The sequence below is a fragment of the Lissotriton vulgaris genome, chromosome 3_1, assembly GCF_964263255.1.
Source record: "Lissotriton vulgaris chromosome 3_1, aLisVul1.2, whole genome shotgun sequence".
NCBI classification, from domain to species: Eukaryota; Metazoa; Chordata; class Amphibia; order Caudata; family Salamandridae; genus Lissotriton; species Lissotriton vulgaris.
Window position 1 is genome coordinate 1520794393 of NC_141689.1, and position 25280 is coordinate 1520819672.

The 25280-nt window shown below is 45.3% G+C and overlaps 1 protein-coding gene across 1 annotated transcript in view; it reads right to left on the reverse strand.

Annotated features, from left to right (window-relative positions):
* The window catches only part of LOC147728111 (calcium uniporter regulatory subunit MCUb, mitochondrial-like), a 517836-nt gene that overhangs the window by 107852 nt on the left and 384704 nt on the right, over positions 1-25280 (reverse strand). The window contains exon 4 of the mRNA XM_086961999.1: positions 4401-4505. Within this exon, the coding sequence (XP_086818125.1) occupies positions 4401-4505 (105 nt within the window). The remainder of the gene's footprint in view (positions 1-4400; positions 4506-25280) is intronic.

Sequence of the window (25280 nt, forward strand, 5' to 3'; positions counted from 1 at the left end):
CAGATCCGAGTCGACAAGGTGCTGATGCAACAACTGGTTCTGACAATTGTTTAAAATCTGTTCTCGCATGATCAAATTATACAATCCTGTGTAATCAGTAACCTTACTGCCCAGCAACCAGCCCTCCAAAGCCTTAGTGGCACAATCAACGAAATCAGACCAGTCCTGAGACTGAGTTTTCTGGGTATCCCTGAACAGCAACCTGTACTGCTCAGTGGTTAGGCCGAACCCATCAATCAGTGTGTTCTTCAGGATCTGGTAATTGTTAGCGTCCTCGACTCTAGTAGTGAGGAGCTTATCTCTACCTTTACCGTCAAAGGAGAGCCACAAGATAGCTGCCCACTGACTCTGGGGGATGCACTGTACAGTGCAGGCCCGCTCCAAAGCAGTAATCCATTTGTGGATGTCGTCCCCTTGCTTAAAGGGGGGCACTATCTTATTCAGGTGCTTAGTGTCTAAACTCCTGGGTTCCCGTGGGGGAATGCTGCCACCAGTGGGAATTGTCCCACTCAACTCTTGCTCTCGAGCAAAGGCGAGTCTCTCTTTGGCTAGGGCAAGTTCTTCCCTCTCGATCCGCAGATTGACTTCCCTCTCCTTTGCTTCGTACATTCTCCTCTGAGGTGATGTCATCCCTCTTCGAGCAGAACCTCGAGAGCCATTGGTTCGAGCGGATCTGTTAGAGCCTCTCGACAGAGACCTAACTCGTCCGTTCCCAATGTTAAGCTGGCCCGAGAGAGGGCCCGGGGGTCCCCTAGTACCAATCTCGTGCCGGCTTAAGTTGTCCTGAGTTAGCTGACTAACTATGACTGGACCTTCGTCTGCCTCGTCCCCAGATGTCTCTGGTTCCTCGTCCTCCTCTTCGCCCTCGGCGGAGAGATGGATAAGGTCAGGGTCACCTCGGGTTCCCTCGAGGGGAGGCATCTCCATTTCTGGATGAGAAGGGTCGGTGTTACCCGCCCTTCTAGCATCATAAGTCTCCAACAGACCAATCAGAAACGGAATGGTAGGGTTTGCACCCTGTTTTAACTTCCAAGATGTACAGATCTGTCGCATCTCGTGGAAGCTAAGTGCAGCATATCTGGAGGTGACCTGTGGAAGGTCGACTGACACAAGGGGAGACTCAGAGTTTCCTCCTTTGTCCGACATGCTGCTTCTAGTGTGGTGTAAGTGATGCACCTACCTACACTATGGGTTTACCTACTGATCCCTTGCTAAGAGTTGTAGCCAAGGTGTGCTAAGCCTTGAGGAGCTGCAACAGCTGGTTCAGTAGAACTCAGAGTATTCTAAGCTAAGTTATATGTACCTGGAGTACTTATGTGATCTTTCACAAGATATTCTTAGGATACGCGTGGTAAAACAACAGCAAGCTCAAATCCCAACCGCTGCTCACCAATGTGAGAAGTTGGCCCGATATGCAGCGTTCGCTATTCTAGCGACCACTATGTATCGTTCCAAACGACCCTTATGGTGATTGGTTGTAAGTCAACCTTAGACCAGCTATCCTAGTAGCGTGGATACGAGCAGTCTTCGGGCTAAACTCTAGAGGGCGTGTTAAGCCAGCTGTAATACCATCACATACCCCTTGAACACCAAGTGAAAGGACACCACACAAGTGTTATGAAAATAAACAGTATATTTATTAGAATCACAACAGCCCTGTACTCTTTATGAGGACAGGGTACTAAGCACAGAACCAAAGCTCTTAGAAAATACTTCAAGTGCACAATTTAAAACAAGTGCCCGAGGGCACGGAAAGTTTAGTGGTCTCGGGCGAACCCGATAAGGCAAGTCGGAAGCGAGGGACTCGGGACCCTAGAGTAAGGAGGCTATGCAGGCACCGAAATGCCGAAGTTACCTAGCCACGAGGGCTGCGGCTGCACAAGTCTTACAGGCGTCAGGGGTCTTCGCTGACGAGCCAGGAGCCGGAAGAAAAGGAGTTGCTGGCCGGCGACCAGTGATGAATAGTTTGTAGAGATCCAAGCCCGGATCAGTGATTGTTGATACCTGAAAGCAGAGGGGACCAAGTTCGTACTACTAGCCAGTAGTCAGAGGGTACCAGGAAGGCACCGGTTGGCCGTCACCTCGACTAGGTGAGTGGGCGACGCTAGGCTCTGCAGTCTCACGGACCAGGAGGCGTTGTCGGCGACCAGGATCGAGGTGCAAGCTGTCCCACGAAGGTTGATGCTGTCGGCGTCGCTGGGCCCAGGATTGGGGCAACAAGCCTTGGCAGATCTCAGGGCCACGTGGTGGGCCTAAGATGGCATCTTGAGTGGACCAGGAGGGTCCGGAGTGCTCCTCTCGAAAAAGGGAGCAAGGGCCGATCTGGAGCAACCAGACCAGCAGCATTGGTTGTCGGATGTCGTCAAAGAAGGGCACAAGCCAGCGGCTAGTGACCAGACAACGTGCTGAGCAGCGAGCAGAAGGGTCCCACGCAGATCGTGGAGATGCTGGGAGACTGCACTTCGGTGCTGGAGCTACTCAGGGTCGAGGCTTCTCGGACCCCAGAGCACTCACCAGAGAATTGCTTCGATGGTCGTGCTGATTAAGAAAGCGTGCAGGTTTTGATGATGGCCGGTCCCTCGAGGTCTCGTCGCACCCACAGATCTCAGCTGAGCTGACGACGTGGGTAGAGGTCAGAGGTGCCAGGGAAGCCGGTTCTCGTCGAGCTGGGCCGTCGGATCCTTGAGGAAGGACTTGCAGCAAACCGCAGAGTTCTTAGATGGTGCCTGCGGATGCAGGGTGACTACTCCTTAGCCACAAGGGAGAAATCTTGAGAAGAGTCTCGAAGTCCTTTCGTAGAAAGTATTCTTGATTCAAAGATGATCTCATTTGGAAGGGTCCCCGCTCCGGCCTTTATCCTAAAGAAAGGGGTGGGTACATGACTAGGTCCTGCCCCAAGGGTGGGACCAGGAAGGGGGGTAGTTACACCCCTCTCCCCCTGCTGGACTTTCCCCAGGTTAGGGGCTGCGCGCCCCTGGAACTGGTTCTAGCCGGCAGATGCGTAGTGAGCACCGGGGTGCCACTCCGCAGTCACCTTCTCGCAAAGCCCTACCTACCCAGAATACACAAACCCTGTCTGGGACGGTGCGAACACCGCCCTTGACAGGAAACCCTTTGTCCAAGCTCTCCTCACTGGAAGGACTCCCAGCAGCAGGAGGTCAGACTCGTGTCTGTGGTGGCAGCGTCCATTTTGTGGAGCTGAGGCTTCAGTTAACTTTAACCGGGGTTTACAGTTCCGTACATGTCGTGTCCCTCTAGAAGGGCGGAATGCTAACCTCGTCGCCAGAGTTGGTGAGGGGGCAGCATCCCGATTCGTATGACACCTTACTCGACATGTCTTGATAACGCGATACCGAAGTTACCGATATGATACGCGTTATCATGGAACAGCCATTGGGTCTTGGTTCCGCAAGCTGCAACCGGGCTCGGCTCGTGCCAGAGCCCAATTCACACGATTCCATGCACTCTGCCTTCAGGATTGTCAAGGCCTGCCATAGGAGTGACTGATAGGAACTCGGGTGTCCATTTTAAGGTTAGGTATAGGGACACTATACCTATAGCAATGGGCGAGTACGCCACGTGGCCCCAGCTGTCGTGCAGCCAGTTGTGTCAGATTTAGACGGCCATCCAGGGGTGGCATAATACATGCTTCAGCCCCTGGTAGGCCCTGGGTACACCGATGCCCTGAGTTACAGGGTCTGACAGGGTGGCCCAGTTCCAATTGGGTAATGCACCTAAGGTACACATATCAATTTAGCGAGAGAACAGCTAGGCTGTGGGTCTGATTGGCAGGCCCACAGCCCAAGAAAGTCGTAAACCAGTGAAACAAAAGCAAAAAGTCCGGGTGATCATAGGATTGCAGACCCTACTCTCCTACAATATACAAAAAAGTACTGAATGCTGCAGTGAAGCCAAAGGGCTGAGTTAGTATGATCATGTCCAAGTGTCTACGAGCAGTCAGAAATGTCTGCTACTATAGAACAGGATCGCATTCCACAAACTGCATTGAGGCTACAAACTTCTGGTTTGAGATGTTCAGTAAATTGCATGCAGGCCTTTGATTGTATATCTATACTCTGCCCAGGCATTGAGGTAGAGCAGTCAAGACACTAACAGTTGCAGAAATTAATTTGAGTTATGGATGGAAAATTAGAAAATGCTCTGCATAGGTGAAATGACCATACATTCAATTTGCAAATACCAGGTCCCTTGTCTTAGTTGGTAAACACTAAATGAGACATCTCTTTAGTAAGCTGTAGCTATCTGTGCACAGTACTTATTCCTAGTTCCAACTTTTTGAAGTACAAACGCTACAATTTGGTTGATTAGTACCTACAGAAAATACTGTATTTCAGAGATGCTTTTTAAATATACCCAATACCCAATCAGCAGTTTCTTACCTACAATCGGCGGTTCAACCTGGTATGTGGCGTTGTTAATGAGAAGAGTAAAGTTATTCCTCAGCACAACTTCCATCAGTGTATTTGAAGATATTCTGGCACCATCTGTAGGAGAAGACGAGACTGTTTCTGATCCTTCAGCATTCAGCTTCAAACAGGCATAAATTCAAAGAATAAGCAAAATATACACATTCATTGACTATTGATTGCAATTTGTTATTAGCTATACTTGGGTGAGGAGATATCTGCTGTACATTCAATGATGTGATACCAGCTGCGGCCGCTGCAGGTAAAAGTGGTGGGCTCTGGGGCCAGGTGAGTGGAAATTTCAAGAGACGACCAAGAGGGAATATTAAATAATTAATTAATTTTCCCTTGTGGACTTCTCTCGAAATCCCCACTCGCCTGGCCTCACCGCTCTTACCTGCAGCGGCTGCTAGATTTGTTTTTTACCACAGTGTACAGCTTTTCGTTTAAAAAAAAAATAATTGTTAACGTATTTACCTGTGCGCTCTACGATTGGTTTCAATCACTCCATCTGTGGGGATGTATAAAAATAAAATGTACAAATGCTAGTGATCATGAAAGGTGCCTTCTCTTGTGTGTTTTGGCATAGATGGTAGAAAATCCGCTGCAAGACAGAGTGCGTGAATCAGGTCATTGATACGAACTGATCAGGAATCTGGGCTCTCTGCCAGCGACACGATCAGCTCACAGCAACAACAAAAAGGTCTTGATATATTCAAGCTGTATGTTGTTCTGTACTGCATTTATTATAGCATTTATACTGCACTTGCTATCACTATGTGGGGCACTGAAGCCCTTGCCTTTATGGGTAGCAAGCTATGTCATATTTGTTGTGTGGTTTGAAGATTTTTTGTCTTTGGTTGGTGATCCTACTTGGGAAGTGTTTCCATGTTGTGAGTGAAGACAACTGAGGTGCATTTATTGCATTCTGCGCCAAACCTCTGAGCATTGTGGTGGATGATGAGGTGTGACAGACACGTAAATAAGTTTGAACAACACGACCCACTACAGCCCCGAACCTTTACTAAGCGCTGTCCAAGCGCCAACTGAGGAGCTCCTGAAAGACCACTAGAATCCCTGCTCAATTCCTGTTCAAGTCACCACAGCACAGCTGACACAGGAAACAGAGACGGTCAGTCAACATTTACCAAGCCAAGTGGCACAGACAATGTACGAGTCGGTTGCAAGGCTAGGGCAAGGAGCAGAAACAGCAGCACATGGTTCAGGAGAAAATATTTTGTCTGTCATGCTGTTATAGAATGACTGCTAATGCATGTAAGTAAGATAAACGTAAGTTCAAGTGGGAAATATTTGCATTTCACTATCTATATAATACATTTCTACTTGTTTGGGAAAGAACAGAGATTTTCTAAACTCATATGTCATAATTACAATTTTTGTATATTAACATTATATGGTACTCTGTTCACAACTTTTCAAAGCACATTAAATTGTCAACAACGAACAGGATAATGTACAGTTATTGTCAATAAAAAAAGCCAAGTACTATTATTAATCAGAACATGAATTCATCATTAAACTGTGTTATCATGCACTAAAGATCGCAAACCCTAACAAAAATTTGTAATACACAGTGGCGCGTGCCTCTATGTACGTTTGGTTCAGTGCACTTTCTAAAGAAAAGGCATCTTTGATGTTCTTACAACTTTTGCCTCCATGGACAAATCTACATAAAACAAACGTTTCAAAATGCCAAGTTTCTTGAAATATGTCCACGGGGGGAAAGGTAATGAGGTGGGAAAAGAAGAGTTAATAAAAAGTGTTTCAATTCCCATTTTAGCTCCTATAAGAAATGTTGCCTAAAGACAGCGCAAATACTGCTGAATTGATTTACACCAGACTTGCAGCGAAAGCAGAACTACTCAGAACGCCTGCTTTTTTTTATTTAGTGTAAATCTGTTCAGTACTTTTTCAGAAACTAGCCAGTTATCGGGTTAAAACTCTTGTTGCTCTCTGCTGTTCGAATTCGCAAGTCAATCCTGTCAATCACATTTTTTAAAACATCTTTTTATTGAAAGAAACAATTCCATCATAAGACACATCATTGAGCAGTGAAAGTGCCGTAGTGCTTACATTGTAGAAAATCACATCAATGCAGTCATTAGCGGGTACAGTGATGGTCTACCTCCATTCCAGTGCGCCCTCTAGCCTGACCCCCTCCTTCGGTCCTCTCCCCACCCTCCTTGCCATACTCCCTCCTGCCCTCTCCTCTTCCCCTTCCCCCCTCCAGAAGTGCGAAACGTATCAGAGTCCAGGTCCATTGTGTCAATCACATTTGAAATGTTTTACCCAATGTGATTGGCTGGTTTAAGGGTGTTTTTTGTTTATTTTGGTAATCTTGAAACTTGCGAGTCAGTACGGACTTGAGATTTTCGCGCAATGATAAAAAAGAATATGCAACACACATGAAGGGAAAAACCCAAATGTAACTGACCCCAGAGCAGCGGTGAGGGATGTCTGGACATGTGGAAATTACACAGCAGTGCTGAGAAAAAAACTGCCTTTTTAGGCATGTAGATTACAAGCTGGGGCGATTTAGTAAACTCGCCAGAAACAGCTGGATTCGACCAACATTTTGTCCCTGACTATCAAGTCACAGTCGACTTGAGAGCTTCATGCTGTGTAAAAACAAAATAACAAAACATAAGGACTGACCCATATACCCTGACCGGAACCTGGGTCAACTTATAAAACAAAAGGACAATGGTCTTTTAGGTCATAAATAAACCACAGATTTATTAAATCTGCTGTAGTTCGATATAACCACAACGGGTTCCGGTCAGCTCCAATAATGTGCAGAAAGGAGTCAGGCAAGATTGTATTTTTGCTCCATTATTATTTATGCTACATATTAAGGCCCTTCCCTGTGTAAAGCATCTAAGGACATACCTCAGGTTGTCTCAAGGCTTATCCCAGCCCTTATATACCCCAATGATTTTGTCTTGATAATGACAACAGCGGTTCAGGGTTCATAGCTACCCTTGATATGAGGATAAACTACACCAAATCCCACACCATGGTTACTGGCTATAAAAATATACCCCAGCAAAGGATGTTAGGAGAAAGGTAGGCCGGAGTTTCTAACTTTCCATACTTGGGGGTTATTTTTGATGAGAGGGGTTTGTGGGTCCCGCAAAGAGCCACCAAAAGAAATCTTTTGGCAGGATCAGTAGCCTCTGTATTTGACTTAGCAAAAAGACTGGTAGCAAAGTCCATACAGGCTAGGTTACATTTTACCGAGCGTAGTGTATATCTTCTACTGGCTACGGGAGTGACTTATGGGGCTGCAAGAACTGTGGCGAGATTCAGCGAGTGGAAAACTGCTTCATTAGAAGATTGTTGTCAATCCCACAGTCGGTAGCCACTGCACTAATTCACAAAAAATTGGGGCTGGAGTATATCTCCGATACTTTGTCCCTCGCTCCTTTATTGAGATGTTGTCGAATCTGGTCAAGCCCTGGTCTATCTCCAAATGCTGGTGAATAATTATGTTTGCTTCAACGTGACCAGCTTTCGGTCAGGTGCCCTTAGATGTAGGGAAAAGCGTCTGAGATGTGGAAGTCATTCGTGAATTTGATAATTTTATAGTTATTTTTGAATTTGGATTCTAAGATTACTAAAATTTTGTTTATGACAATTGTTTTTAAAATATTTATTGCCTCTGTTTGTATGCGCGTGATGCTTTTACGGTTTTCACTAATCGAATGAAGTATTTCTGACTATGAAACCAGCAGTACCAGATCCAGAACTTATATGATAGTGTGTCCGTAAATGAGACAATGGGCCCAAAATATCATGTCAAGGTGATATATACTCTCATAGCATCATGATATCAAAGTAGAACAATCAGTATGTGCGGCGCAAGGTGCAAAAGCAATGCTCAGTGCATATGAATTAATTTACATATATATCATTTATCATGAGGTATTCATGTTGAGCCTCAACTCCAATCTGAGTATATGAGTGTTCTTAATTCTGTGGATTGTATTATCCCCATTGGTAACTATTAATTAGTACTGTCTAGTTAAGACACAGAGTGCCGAAGGCTGTTACCGGTGCACGGAGCAGACTTCATGTAATGACAGACCATTAGGATTGGATTCACGAACTTATACACAGTACTTATTGCTGCTTAAGGTAATCTGTTGGTCGGTGCTCTCCTTAAGAGACCCTTGGATCGATTCTGCTTGGGACGGCCACTTTCAATTGGGACGAAACATAGACATACCCATGGAATCACCCCATCAACACATTTAAGAACACTGATATATCCAGATTGGAGTGGAGACTTAATATGGGCACCCCATGATAATAGGATGTATATATGTAAATTAATGTATTTACACTGAGCACTTCTTTTGCACCTTGTGCTGTCCCACACTGATTTTTCTACTTTGATATCATGATACTGTAAGATCATATATAACGTTAACATGATGATTTTGACTCATTGTCATTTATTGGTACACTGTCAAACCCATTGTGGATCTGGTACAGTTGGTGTGATAGATCTGTGGTTCAACTACGACCCATAGGGCCATTGTTCTTGTATAAAAACAAGCAGCATGAGGAGCTTGGTGACTGGGGTCTCTCTGCTGTGGTCCCCCCGGGTGTCTGCGACGGAGGAGAAGGCCTACGTGACCCTGGCAAGCGAATACCCTGGTGGCTCTTGGATCTGCAGCCCTCCGTTCCCTTCCCTTTTGAGCCGTGTTGGTGACGCGGAGGGGGAAGACTGCCTCGTGCTCCCCTGTCGTGGCCCAGTACACCGCACTGGGGAGTCCTGTTGTCGTTTCTGAGCCCACTTTGGAAACATAGCCTGGGAAGCACCTGGGACTTGCAGTCTAGGGGGGACCAGTGCTCCTGAACCTGAAGGGGCACCCTACGTGGCTGGTGTGCGAACCGGGTCACTCTGGGCCTTGGTCATGCGTAAGGACAGAATGTTGCGTGCCACGCAGCCAAATACCATCACCCAGTACACTACGCAGCGGCTGCCCTCCCAGCGGATTACGCGCCAATCTGGCCAAGAGGAGGGAGCGGGCGAACCCGGAGAGCCCTCCCGGGCGGAGTTGTTGAAGGCCATACAGGGCTCCCATACCGCGCTGGAGTGGCAGATCGAGACTGTCTCCACAGACGTCAACTTGCTGCGAACTGACCTTCGAAAGGTTGCTGACAAAGTTACTGATGCCGAGGGTAATATTGCGGAGATGCAGGGTGAAGCAGCCACTCTCAAAAAGACAGTCACGCACCTCACGGCCCCGACGCAGTTCTTGGAGCGGAGGGCTGAGGGAAGGGCGCGTCGAAGCAACATAAGGGTCCTGGGGGTGCCGGAGCGGCTGGAGGTGGGGAATGCTGAACGCTTTTTTGAAACCTGGATCCCAACATCGCTGTGCCCGGAGGGCCTCTCAGACGTCTTTGTCATCGAGCGAGCACATCGTGCTTTGGTCCCGCCACCACGCCCCGGGGCACCCCCACGGGCCCTGATCGCCAAAATCCTGAACTATAAGGATCGCGATTGTATTCTACGGGCGGCGAGGGAGACGGCGGAGCTCACCATTGAGAACAGTCGAGTATCCATCTACCCCGACTATACCCAACAAGTCCAGTAGCAGAGGAAGTCCTACTTGGGGGTTAAAAGGAAGCTGCGAGAGATGAAGCTGCAGTATATGCTGTTGTATCCGGCAAAGCTCAAAGTGCTCTCGCAAGGAAAGGCCCACTTCTTCGAATCCCCGGCGGAGGTGTGGGAGTGGCTGGAGATCAGAGGCGACAACCTTCCGCCCGGGGAGTGGGGGGGGGGGGATCCCGTGAGACGTGGGGAACCAGGCTGTCACGGAGACGCCGCAGCAGACGGAGACGCCGGTCTGAGTCTGCCGGCCAGGAGGAACCTAGGATTACGGTGGGAGAGGAAGGTGCTATCCTTCTGGGTCCTTTGCCGGATGGGCCTGAGTTGGAGGCTCCGAGCCTGGCCCGGCCTGAGGAGGTCCTGGTCCCCGACACTTTGCAGGACACGATACAGGACACACTCTTCACTTCTCCTGTGTTTGTTTCTGCAACTTTTTCAAATTGGTGTTTATAGCTTGGAAAGTGGTCAAAGTTACGGAATGTGTTGTGTGCTTAGATAATCATAACTGCCGAATTTCAGTGACTTGACGAGCTAGAGTCAAAACTATAACTCACTTTTTAACATTTTTTTCCCAGTGAATAAATATTAAATGGCATTGTGGGTGTCACAATTGTCGTGATCATCCAGACATTGTGACAGGGTCCTACAGTGTTTGTGGACGTGAAGTAATTCAACACATTACACCTGTGTCCAATTTACACACTACACCTGTGTCCAATTTTCTATCACCAGTCAAGTGATGATGATATAACTTTTGACCACATGCCTGACACAAAGCACAACTGTCAAGTCACTAACACTTGCTGGATGTTGAATTCTTTTTTACTTTTATTGATTCACATAACAAACAAAATTAGTTCCTAGACTTTAAAGGGTCACCCTTTTATAAAATCTTGAACACTCTCCAAAAAAAGAGTTGCTATTCCATTCACTTTAACAGCATCACCCATTTAAAGGCTTCACATGACCCACAATTTTAACCCAAGATGTTGACAGATATGTATTTACCACTAATAAGACAGCTTCTGTCAGACCTAACCTTTACTTTGCTGAATTACTCTACACACCTTCCCGAGATGAGCACAATGGCATAGAACATTAAGGTGACTCTTAAAATCCAATGTAAGTTAGAACACCCCTAAGTGGGTCACCCTTACATTCTAAATTATTCTACTACCTGTAATGCCTCAAAATCTTCCGCGAAGTTCTGGAAATAAACATCCAAACCTCATAAACATCCTCATTACATAGAATATGTGTACAGCACTGTGTTACAACTATTTAACATGTGCACATGCCCATACATGCACTAGTGGACAGAGCTTTTTTTAGCCTTTCACACAAATTCTTTGCAACGGGGATTGGCTTTAAGCTGCAACCTACTTTGAAACATGACTCTGCAACCCACATCAGGTTCTCTCTGCATTTATCTTGTTTACCATGAAGTACTACTTGCACTTCAAACTTTACTGTTTGTTAATATGGTATGCTGTTAGATCCCGTGGTTTTAGGCAGGCTAAGACGAATTGAAGCCAGTCAGAACCCATCGTTCCAAATAGGATGAGTATGATACACTTGTCCGATAAAATGTGCTCACCCTCTCGTAGCCTGGCTCAAGCAGCCAGGCTTATCCTCTGGGCTCAAGTACAAAGCGTTGGCACAACCCCCCCCCCCCCCACTGCATTTGCCACAAAAAGACTCCTTACCATTTGCATGAAAACGCTTGTCTTTGTATTACACACACACACTGAAATAAAACGAAATATACATTGTTTATACAATTTACAGTTATACGCAATTGTCGAGCTTCTCTATTGAAATCACAACAAAACACAAATTGTATATCTACATTACAGTTATATGAAATTGTTGGAATTTCCTTCGTAGGCTTGTCTCTGACTACACCTTGTGACCCAGTCCCTCAGTCTTTCAACTCTACCAGACAACGATACACGTTACCACTGCTGGCGCCTTATTTACTAGGCATTTGGAACCACCTTACACGGAAAGAAACTGTTACTTAGTTTTGTTTATCCAGATTAGACCTCCAGGCTCCCAATGGCACCTGCACGAAGGCGAGATCACTATCCGCCCTGTAGAAAAAAGGTTGTGACACAGGAAGCTAGCGCGCTCCCTGTCTGGAGAAATGTTTTCCCCTTAAGCGAAAGTGTGATGTGCAGTAGACCCCCGGTAGTCAGCTGCAGCTGTCCACAAGGCCAACAAAACCACTCTGGTCTCGCCACAATGTTTTCCAAAGCAAAGCACTCTGGGGCGTGGTTCCAGGGAGAGAGAGCCAACGACCTCGGAAAGAGGCAACAATGTCAGGCACTGTGGTCCTCCCGGTCTAGAGGCCGAAGACCATCTCAGCTCCCAGCTCAGTTTCCCTCTACACCCCTCAGACACCACACGCTCTGGAGCACAAGCGAGCATAGGTACCGTTAGTTGCAAGCGCAGGTTGCTTGGACTCTACAAGCTTCCCCGCACTCCTCACATCCCGGCACCTCAGATGGCTGCTGATCTTTGCAGACATACTACTCTTGCACAGCAAGATGATGGTGTATGTCAGGATGGTCCTTGTTCCAACCACAATCACTTCCATCTGTCTCCGCTGCACCCAGTGTGGTCCTTACGATCCTTGGAGACTGTGAATTCCTTCATGTCCCTGGGATCTTGTAGACAACAGGCCAGCTCACGGGCCCTCGTATACCCAGACCACAACAGCTGGCCCTAGCTGCAGGCCAGCAATGTCCAGGCAAAATTCACCAAGTGATAGTCCTCTTCTTGGTGCTGACAAGCTCCAAGCCACCACATGTCTACGGACAGTCCTGTTGCTGTCCCTCTATCCCTAATGATTCCTTGTGTTAATGTCCTAGTATCGAACCAGCATAGTATGATTTCAAATCCAAAAGTGTCTCTACTTTCGGAAGCCAATGTCCCAGTAGTTATACCCACCATGGCCTTTTAAGATACGATCAGTTCAAAAGGCCACCATAGAGATGCACAAGCCCTCTATAAATGTTGTCCTGTCTGCCATCCTACCCCGGGATGTTTGATCACAATCTTAAGTGGGGCCAAGACCCTTCCCCTTGAAATGCAGGTGCCAATTCCACCCCCATGTAGCCATCTCAGAAAGGCCCATCAGAGGTCTGCAGTTTCCTAGGAACCCCTAGTTTATGTCCCTCTATCAGCAATGAACAGATGTGGCTATCCCTCTAGCACCACAAGTTCCCTCCAGGAACAGAAACCTTCTGCCATCTTGGAATTTACTGAGAATGGTGCAGTGCAAGCTAAATCTGCTGCCAAAGTGTGAAGGTTTGCCCGTGTGAACTTGTTTCCTGTTGTTCGGAGAGTGTCCAGGAGTGACCCACATCCACTGCCTGGTGAACTGAACAAAAGTAGCACCTCAACCCCAGATGTGGACCTGTGGAAAAACAGAAGAGGATTGGACCTCCTGTCAGTTACCTGTGTGAAGACCTGAAAGGCTGGACCTGCTCTTACTTGTACCCAAGACTAAGAAGTGTAGTCCATAGGTCAGTTGGCTAACCTCCTGTCTCGTTCCAGGGACATCAAAAGCTGCAAGAGGTCTTTCACCATGAGTAATCTGTTTTTCAGTTATAACTGGACCTGGACTGGACCTTGCTGGAGTGCATCTTGCCCCCTAAGCAGTAGCGGCCCGTGGAGGGAGTTCCTTGGGGCGGTGAGGCGGGGGAGAGGCAGGATGGGGGATAGTGATCTACGGAATACGGGTAAACAGAGGTAAGTAAACAAATAAATAAAACAAATTTCATTGTGTGCGCCGCATTGCCAAATGCGATGCAGCGTGCGCAACAAAATTTGTTTTATTTATTTATTTGTTTACTTACCTCAGTTCGGCTCTATTCCGTAGTTGACTACCCCCACCCTGCCCCACCCCTCCTCACCGTGGAACTGCCACCAAGGGCCGCTACTGCCCCTAAGCGCTGCCCGAGGTCCTGGGAGCCTTTAGAAGTGACTCAGTGGAACTGTACCAGAAAGTCTGAAATATCCAGAAAATTCATGAACTTACAAGACCTGTGAAGCTTCACTGGGACCGCTCGGTAAAGTTATCCAAATTCGAGAGAAGTTCTCCAGATACATCTTTAGGCTTGCCCCGCTGTAAGATCTTGAGCACCTAAAAAAGAAAATAGTTCAAAGAAGAAATCCTGCCTGGACGAAGGTGCAAAATGCATCTGACTGACTAAAGGACTCCAGTAGCAGCCAAATAGTTTTAGCAGAACCTCAGCGAGCAGATATTTGACTTCAAGACGACTTCATCAGATACAGCCGTTAACCTTTGCCTGCTGATGGATTTCGACTTCCATAAAAGTTAGATGGCAAAAATGGTGGTGGTGGTGGCCACCACCTGCAACCACGAGCACAAATTAGGCATGGACTGCACGAGGCAGTTCACAGTGTTCAAAAGAATAACCAATTGAAAATCTGGTGCCTCTAAACCTCCTCCTACTTGTTGGCGGCTTCTGGGGGACAGGTGCATCCCCACAGTAAGAGATAAGGAACTGGATAAAATAGGAGCTGAGCGAGTAGCCTAGCGGTGGTGGTGGACTGATTAGAGCGAGAAAAATTAGGGGGAAAAATCTCATATGGGGTTATTATTTTTGTGCAAAAAAGAAAAAAAAGCAAGAATAACTATCACCGGTGTTGAACTGTCGGTCGGGCACTCTGGCACGGCTAGATGCGCCATCTTGGAAGGGCTTGCATATGGGCTAGTTTTTTGGGCCCATGGGATGAATAAACAACCCCACACAACTGACCTTTCAAGCTGGCCCAACGAGCACTGCCAGTGTCCAACAAGCCAGTTGAACATGAACTACCAACGAATGCATTATGTAAACAAACTGGATATATGCTGCTCAGTTATATTATACTGGAGCAAATTACACAAACTACGAAATCTGAAGCCATGATGGGTTGATCGTGAAAAAACTAAAAAAAAATAACTGGGTATTTACACACACACAAAGCACCCCCGCATAGTTATTCTATCTCGCTACATGCATTTAAAGCCTTGTGCTCTGGATATGATCATATTCGTTGATGGCTACTGTTCGTAAAAAAAAAAAAAAAAACAGCATAACCCATGCATGAAGATCCGCAGATTGCTTATTATCATGTTGATAACTACGAAATCTGAAGCCCTCGCGTTCAAACATTCGATGGCAAGGCAAGAGAATACGTTCGCCTTTATCAGGCACAAAAACTCTCTTTGAACATAATGATGGGCAATCTTGAAGAGGGACGGGCAAAGACAGCAGGCGAGCTCCCTCCTATTATTCTATAAAGCCGCGGGGAAGCAAGGGACCGTGTAGATTTCAGCTGAAGATGCGCTGCCTCCATTCTCCTAAACCCGCCGAGAGAATAGCTTCCAAAAGATTCGGGGACGTAATGGAGAATTAAGCGTCTGGGATGTTTATCTGCCACGGCACGGCCAGACAGCAGCCTATTGTGAACTATAATTCTCTTCCCCATGCGCCTCGTCTCCTGGCCGCACAGGAGGTTTGAGAACTCCGAGGAGGAACAGGGCGAGCGGGAATAAAAGGGCTCGATAAAGAAATAGCTGGTGCTTTTAGGACGACAAATGGTGCATCGCTCGGACTTGCGAGTGTAAGAGTTGGGGGCATAACTAGTCCTTAAATTATGCATTAGTCATCGAAATATAAAATATATACTCCCGTTTCGCGTCTCAGTGTGTGCCCACTTTTATTAGTTTCTGTGTGACTGTACGCATTTTTGGCAAATTAAAGGGGATTCTATTCTGGTAATCAAGCGCCATAAAAGTTTAAAATGCAACTGCAAGAGCGAAACCTTTGAAAAATTGAACACAAATTTCCCGAAAAAATGCAATCCAATGTGCGCCGAACCAAAAAGAAATGCTGTTGATTATTTTTTTTTTGGGCTTGCTCTTCTTATTAGCTGTGCTGAGTAGCATTGCATTTTTTATTGATGCATTCCATATATTATTTACTATGCGCACCAAACGTCCAATGACAGCATACGAACTGGAATGAACAGAGGAGTTGTAGTGGCTTTTCGGATTAGTTTGATGATGGGCAGTGTCGGATAAACAAAATACATTCTCTGATCCCAGAAGCCAGGACATACCTACTGCATACCAAGGACTACAAATCCATTTTTAAAAATACCCAGGTGAGCCAGAGTACACAAGTGATGATAGCACGTACAGAAGTATACAAATCCTCTAACGCTGCAGGTCTGTTTGCAGAACCGTTTGCTGGTGCTCTAATCATAGACTTGTGGCTGGCTTGAGATGCACAAATCGCTCCAGTATACTCATTCACTCCAGCTCTGCAGACTGTCCATCAGTTAGTTCTCTTATGCACATCACAGGTGTTTGTGCATCACCCACACAACTAGACACACTGAAAATAAACATATTTAGCCAAAAGACCATCTCCATTCAAGGAAAAAACAGCCAGCAGAGTCTTCACCAGAGCAGCACTCACATTCGTAAAGACCAAGCATAGTACTATTTCAAATAAATCACCCGTCAGTTCAAGAACACACTATGATCACATAATAAAAACAGAAGACCTACAACTGGAATAACATCATTATAGTCCTACCTCTTCTGATGCTTACATCATCCTGCCACTTCAGCTCACAACCTCCCTGTTCTGAGCACACTTAGCTGTGATCATACATGGCGGTTCTACTTCAAATCAAGGTTTACATTTGAGCATCACTACAACAGCACCACATGTGGTAATGGTGCCATAGGGAAATCCAATAATGTGCAAAGTATGCCATTGACTCTGGAATTCCCTTTTTCCGCATTTCTCACTGTGAAGCACAAAGCTTATAGCGGCCTGCTGCGTTCCACAACACTCCAGTAGGTCTTCAGCCCCCTCATTCAATCTTAGGGTACGCCTAGTCATTAAGAACCTCAATACTGCCGGTACAGAGGACTCATGCAATTCTCTTAAGAACTACATTTTATACTTTCATACCTGTGTATCAAATACTTACCGAAGCCGAAACCCTAAAGATATAAAATACCCTAAACACCAATGACAACAGACAAGCTCAAATCCAAGAATAACTCATAGCAATCAACCAGGGTTCACTCCTCAACCTTCGAATAACTCCAAGTTTCTTGGACTCCATATCAAATGCACACTTTGTCCAAAGACTCACACAACTAACAACATTCAGGCAACTTTGTACCAGTTCTCACTTCTTCTCCACATCATTGTGTATCTTCTAGATACCTACTCCAGAACTGTTGTTGTTCAAGCATGGGCTCTTTCCTAACTGGATTGTGGCAAAGCCCTGACCCCAGTGAAAAGCATTCACCACCTAGATACTTGATTCAAGGGAAAAGAAAGGACATCTATTATGCTGCAGGAATTCCACTGGTTGCCATGCCCACCAACATTAACTTCCAGATGTGTGGCATTACCTTCAGGACGGTTGTCTCCAACTCACCACCCAACCAGGCAGACAAGATCAAGATCTCTTGTGGCCAACACAATACACTCTTATTCCTACGATTTAAATCAAATAACGCCAAAAGAAAACGATGAAAAAACAAGTTTCCTTCTTCTGGCCATCTAGGATCTAAAATTCTAACAGCTCTGGCAAGCAGGATCACTACTCCATTTCAGAAAGAAGCTAAAGACACACTACAACAAGTAACTAGCAATCATAGGTAACACCATCAACAACATCCATCAGTCAATTCAGCAATACATTTCTCTAATTTCCACACTCAGCTTTTCGCTTAGACAGCATCACACTGTTGGACAACTTAGTTCACACTCTAGAAATACATACATAAACTTTTGATGATTTACACTAAACTTTGAATGAGCATTTCTGACCCTTAGAAGGTGAGAGAGAGGGCATCCCAGCACCAGCATGCATTCTAAATGTTATAGCTGGGTAAGCTTAATTCCTATGTACTAAAAAAAAAAACCTCCGTCAGAACTTTTCAAAGAACACCAATGCCAGCACACGTGTTTGAACTGTTTTAAGGTGTTAACGAAAGACCAGGTGGGTATATGAACTGTATCTGCATTGAACCACAATGGTCGTCAACTACCCAGTCGGTCTTTAGACAGACTTTTTTCATCTCTACTGTTGTCTCTTCCCTTATCCTCACTTTCTTACCTACCCTACCCCCCACTACTTTTCTCTCTCCTTTCTCTCCTCTCCTAATGTATTGCTGATTGTTTGATGTTATGTGTAATTGTTGATCTTTTTCTGTTATATTGCTTAACCACATTGTTGCACTTCCTTTCGTCTCTCCTGTCGTCTCCTCCCGCATCCTGACTCTATTTATGTCTCTCCTTCTCTCCTCTCTCAATGTATTGAGACTGAACTATTTTGTCTGATGCCCGATGGAGCTACCTGGTTTAGCTGTAGGGGAGACGGGCCGTGGATTCCTCCTTGGTCGTCACCTACCCAATCGGTCTTTAGACAGACTTCCTTTCGTCTATCCTTGTAGTCTTGTCCCTTATCCTCCCTTTTTCACCTCCCCTGCCCCCTCCACTACTTTTCTCTCTCCTTTCTCTCCTCTCCGAAGTGTATTGCCTATTTTTTTATGTATTGTGTAATTGTTGAACTTTTTCTGTTACATTGTTAATTCTCATGTAAAGCGATCTGATACCTTCGGGTCTAGCCAGGGCTATATAAAACTCTTTAAATAAATAAATAAGATGGTTCAAACACCTGGTAAACCCCCACTGCACAAGGGGCGGATGGATTAATGCAGGGTTGTATATTACAGAGTTATGATTCCATCTCCTTCTTACTGACTTCTAACCAATGGCCCCAAGTTCTGTGCAGCAGTAAGCGAGCAGTTAACCAAATGCAAGATCATGTTTAAGAAGAGAATTACTACAATTCCCAGAAGACACCCTGTAACACTAGGAGATCTCCATAGTCATAGTTTTTTAATGCAAATTCACATAACAAGGTCCACCAAGGTACAAGCTTGCGGCGCACATTCTGGTCATGTCCAAATCAGACAAGATTATATTAGTGGCCACACAATGCAACGTTACCAGAAATTAACACCTCAGTGAATCAGACAGTCTTTCCAGCAGTAAGGTAAAAAGGGGCTGTCAATTTAGAATACCCTTACATTGGTAATGCATAACAGCCATAGCTTCAATTCCCTGGCACCAAGGTAACAATATTAGTATTACGTCTCCTCCAACTTCACTCAAATACCGCCTTTAAATATATTTTCGAAAGTCAACTATTTTTCCCCAAATATTAGCTTATGAGCTATGAAAATACATTCATTTTCCTACTCGAATACAACACATTTTTCAATTTTGTTATACATATAATAATTCATCCAAGCAAGAGCTTCAAATGTAATATGCTGGGCTGCACACAAGAGAGCTATTTGCAGACAATGTTATTGCCATAGTCTATAATGTATGTATACAGTGTTTAAGTGGCAGAAGATCGATTTGTCTAGTTGCACATCTCAAAGTTAGACAACAAGCAATGGCAATGCCAATAGATAGGATTGTACAGGGCCGGACTGGGAACCAAAACCAGCCCGGCAAACTGCTCGGCAGGCATCACTAGGAGGGGAGGGGGGTGCGGCTGAACTGTTTGCTAGGGCCGGTTTCGGCCAATTTTCTTACATGGGGCCGATATTGCTGACCCCGGTAACAAAAACAGCCCACCAGGTGTCGAAAACCGGCCCCCACCCTGGCGGCCCACCGGGGAAACGCCTGGTGCCCGCTACGGCCAGTCCAGCCCTGGGCTTATAGATTAAAGTGCCTCCATAGTAATTGATTGGTTTAAGCACTGAATAAGTTATCATACATGTACTTTGTCACTTATCATTGCACTTGTACATCCATTAAACATATATTCATTCTGGCATTCACCCACTTACACAACGGCAATAAAACACAAATTCAGCCACATATGCAAGAAAAATTAAAAAAAGAAAAGTAGAAAAAAGTCTGTCACCTAAAAGTAGCAGGCATTCGCTTGCCAGAGCAATAATAGACAAAGCAGCAGGTGGACATTTTGCAACGATATTGTACATAGTGTATTGTTTTGTAGTCCCCGATGATTCCATCTTGCAATGGTAAAAACAATGACACCATAATGATATTATCATTCCCTGGTGGTTGGCTAATTTAGATGCAGCGGCTGTGCAAGTTGAGGTACACTGCAGATGAACGGCAAGCAAGCAGCCAGTTAGCACTGACTTTGGAGCTGTAGAATGCTTTAAAAATGAAAATAAAAAGAGAAGGAAATAAATAAAGCTGCACCTATAAGTAGAAAATGGAACGCTAAACGACAGGCATACAAGCCTTTGCAACGAAGCACACATTTTGAGATGGATGTCCACATCTGATCAGTTAAATGTTATAACTCACAAGGCAAGAGAGTTAAAGACTGAAGTGGGCTGATTAACTGCCCCGTGCTGTCTGCTGTCATGAACAGAAGCAGAGCGTAAATGACACTCATACAGACCAGTGGCAGAAGAGGGCTGACCCAAAGACCGTCTGTACATCTATGGGATGTATATTCATATACATGTACTTATTTTTTATGATTTTTCCTGGCAGACAATAAGCTCGTCAGGCCTTATGAATAGTCTAGCAAGAATCACTGCAGTGCAAATCTTACACCCCTCAGGCTGGTCAGAGGTGATAATCAACACAAAACACCTTGCCTAAAAACTGTAACCTGCATGATTTCATGTAACAAAATATACAAAAGTACGTGGGTGAGTCCTTTTATACACAGAGACAAGGGGGTGGGGGGGCAATTACATTTTCCATCCGTTCCTATCCTTTTTTAGAGAAGATCCCATAAAATACCCTAAGTGTCCTTTGAATTCTTAAACGGCTCCCAGATGTCCCAGTCTGACAAATGTAAATCACCTTTATGTGTACGTGTTTCTAATACCTCGCCGCCATTTTAACTCCTTTCCTTTCCATTTATGAACCTATTCCGTAAGGAGAGATGAAGGTGCCGCATAGATGGTGAAGAGAAAGAAAGACATTGGAGAATACATTTGAGTTTCTATTTCAGTGATGGTAGGCAGTGTCTAAACCAGTGGTGCTGGAACAATTGGGTGCTGCTGTTAATATTATATCACTGAACTCATAGGAATTGTGCAAAGTCCAAGCGTCATACAAAAAAAACAAGTGTAATAAATAAGCCACGCCCATTCAGAATGTCTAATGGTAAGGATGTGGCATGCAGCTGGTGGTGTAGTTTGGAGCACCAGTGTGGTAGCGTACTATGATTTATAGGCAGCACATTTTCTGCTGAAATGACCACTAAAGTTGCCAACACATGCAGTTTTACTGGTACAACGATATAGCACAGAAATGAGAATGGTAGAAATTGGGCTTCTGTGAATATGTATAATTTGTGCATCACTAAGTAAAGTGTCTTGATTTGTTTTGATCCTATTAAAATCTTTGTTTCCCTCACACTTCAGAATTACAAAAAAGTGCTTCATTTCTGCTTACCTAATTGCGGATATAATTTGAAATGTGGGTATAGTTAATTTCCCAATATTTAAATGCTGTTGTATGTTAGAAAAAAGCAAACATGCTACAGCCTTTCCTTTCGTTTCCTGTACCCCAGCAGATTTATCACCCAGATTACTTTTACAAAACACTCTTATTTTGCAGTCAGAGAAAAAGAAGTACACTCCAGTTTCCGAATAGTTTCCACAGGGATTTGTCAGGAGATGTAGCCAGACATTTGACCTTTGTCTTTGAACATACAGCAAATGCAACAAGGTAAACACACCATTAAGAGGAATCTTTACTGCTCCTTTACTCTCTGAACTCCAGCATGATTATTTCTGGGGATGCTGCAGCACCCCTGCACCCCTACTTCCAGACCCTATGGTCTAAGCTACAGATGCAGGAAGGTGCAAGGAAAAGAAAAGGCTCACCAATGAGGGGACAGGATGTGGTATAAAGGCTAGAGCGGTCAACCACAAATCTGGGGAGCCGGGTTCAAGTTTCGGCACCACACTTAACATCCTGTAGTTCTGGGCACTTAATCTCCCCCTGCCTAACAAAATTGAATGTGTCCATCTGTAACACAACTGGTGTTCATGTAAAGCGCTCTGATACCAGAGGGTTAGGTATGCGCTATATAAAACTCCCCAAAAATAAATAAATGATGGGACATGATCTGGAGAGCTGTTCAAATCTTTCTCAGTAATGTAATGTAATACCTCACATTTTATGCAAGAATACATTGGTGTGTTAGTAGTAACTCTTGAGATGTAAGCGCACATTTTGCCTGTAAAGCCACTGCCATTTTAAATGACGGTAAATCAGTTGCTGCAAATGTGATTCACTCTATTAATCTATTTACTAAGATTTATTTATTTTTTAAATATATTTTATTGACAGTTTTTCAGTAGCCGTTTTACATCAAGTTTTGCAAAGGATATTGATGCAGAGTCCATTTAGTGTTCCACGACATTGTAATATTTCTGAAACTAAAACATATTCAACAACTTTGTTAAGCCCCCCTCCCCTTCCCCCTCCCTGTCCTTCCTCCATTCCAGCTTCCGATACAAAAGTTCATTTCCCTATGTCACATAACTTTTCACTAAATGAATGCTCACTTATAGTCTAACTCCTCTTCAATCTTATGTATCACTGCTAGAGATGAGTTTTATTGTGGTGCCCTGAGATGGAGATACATGGTTCCCTTGCATAGCTATCAGTATGGTGGACCATGCTAGAATATCCTCTTCGGCTTTAGCGTCTTGTCTGATTAGTTTCATTCTCACCAACTCTGCTGTCGCCCACTTACATACATCCCGTCTCCACTCTGTGTTTTTGGGTGGTGTAGGGTTCATCCATGCAATGACCACTCGTCGTCGAGCTAGCACCAATCCACGATTGGTTAGTCTTCTGGTAAGTTTTTTGCCCTTTAGGTGTTGGTAAAACTCCCAGTAAAACCTGCTTGATGCCGCCAATGGTCGTCCACCCAGTACCCTCCCGCAGTTCTGAAATGACCCGAACCCAGAAAGGGCGCAGCAGTGTACAGGATCATATAATATGAAGAAAATCAGCCACTTGCTATTTACTTCTAGGGCATTCATCTTTGCGGGATGGGTTGATTTTGCTGATCATGTGTTGTGTGAGATATACTTGATATATTACATTATATTGGAGAAGCTTAAATCACATGTTTGTGCTAACCTTTCGCACCCCTTCATGTACTTTCCTCCACTCGGTGTGAGGGGTTCGTCCAACAGTGCATCTCACCTCTGTTGGATTTTCAAAGTCTATTCTGGCAAGTCATCTCCAAGTGCCATATAGAGATGAGAGATTAACCTCCCTCCCCCTGCCATATACAACAGGAAGTTTAAGATATTAGAAGTAGGGTGTTTCTCCGGGAAGCTCAACCAAAGCTCCTGTGATACACAAGACATTTACTCATATTGGAGGAACTGGCTGGGTCAGAGGTCAAAGGCCTCCTGTGCTTCTTCTCTAGTCAAAACCGCCTAAATAGAGGTCTCCTAGCATCTGTCAGCTTCTGTCTTTCCAGCGTCGGATTGACATAGATACTTGCAAAGTTGCGTATCTCCCAGAGTGGCATGTGAAGTGCACACAGGGCATGTTGTACTACTCTTCTCACCACATTCTCCCACACAGTTGCCACATGGCGTATAATGTACGGGTAGTGTTTGGGGGTCGCCCCTCCCATCATCGACAGCCATGTAAAAGTGTGCCTGTCATAGGTACCCTCCAGCAGTCTTTTTACCTAGTTTTCCTCAGTGTCTAGCCAGTGAACCACGTGCTGAAGTTGCAAAGGCCATGTAATAAAACTCTAGGCGAGGCATTTCTAATCCACCTCTTTTCCACATCCGTTGCAGAGTAGTGAGCCACACTCTTTTGCGCTTTTCCCCCATAGAAGGTCTATCATCAGGCTGTCCAGTGTATGAAAGTAGGAGCACAGAATCACATACAGGGAGTGTTGTTGGGCGTATAAACACCGGGGCAAAACAATAATTTTGACTATCGCTATACGCCCCATAGAGATAATGGCAACTCTGTCCAAAATCGGATTGAGCCCCACAGTCCCTCCACTACCCGCCCGATGCTGAGGTTAAGGTAGTCTGCATCTGTATGTGTCAGTCGAATACCCAGGTATCGTGCTCCTTCTTCTGCCCATGATAGTTTGATCGTGGGCACGCCTCCACCTGGACCTCAGCTAGTCTAACAATGGGAACCACCCTAGACTTCTCAGGACTGATTTTCCCTCAATCGGTCCATAGTGGCTCTCAAACGGCCTGCCAGTGGCTCCATGGCCATTCCAAATATTAAGGGTGATAGCAGTCAGCCCTGACGAGTGCCTTGCTTTGATACCGTTTTCCCTACCCGCACCCTGGCAAAGGGGTCCGTATATAACAACCGCACCCATTTTAAGTATTGCTCTCCCCGTCCAAATCGCCTCAGCACCAGCCATACGTAGGACCATTCCACTGTATCAAATGCCTGTTTAATGTCTAGTAATACTGCGGCACAGTCAGTGGTGCGTGTTCGTGGAGCATGCCAGACTGCGCCAAGCAGCGAAGATTATATGACGTGCTCCTTTTGGGTATGAACCCAGCCTGATTCGTATGAGCAAGCAGGGACACCAAGGGTAGGAGCCTATCTGCAAGTATTCCACTAAGCAGTTTCATGTCTATATTGAGTAGGGAGATTGGCCTGTAGGAGCCAGGCAGATTTGGGTCCTTGTCTATCTTCGATATCATTGCCACTAGTGCAGTCTTCATTGAAGGTGGTAGGAACCCCTTCTCTAGTGCTTCATTATGGACTTCTAGGAGTCTATTGGTCAATACTAGGGCACATTGCTTATAAAACTCTGCCAGTAGCCTGTCTGCAGACTGTCCATCTGCCCATTCTGGAAAACCTATGATGCGAAAATTGTTCCTTCGGGATCGTCCTTCCACGTCCTCTGCACGATCTTCCAAACGCACCACTCGTTTGTGAAGATCGATCCCACAGGGCGGACAGATCCATCTGCAGGGAGTCCACTGTGCGTTCTGTTGTAGTGACCCGGTTAGAAACCTTCCTCAGGTTACAGCGAAGCAAGTTTGCTTCAATAGCGATGGCATCGATCTTGTTGATCATTTCATTTCTTGTGGTATGTATAGCTGATAGTAAATCTGCTATGGAGGGGGATAG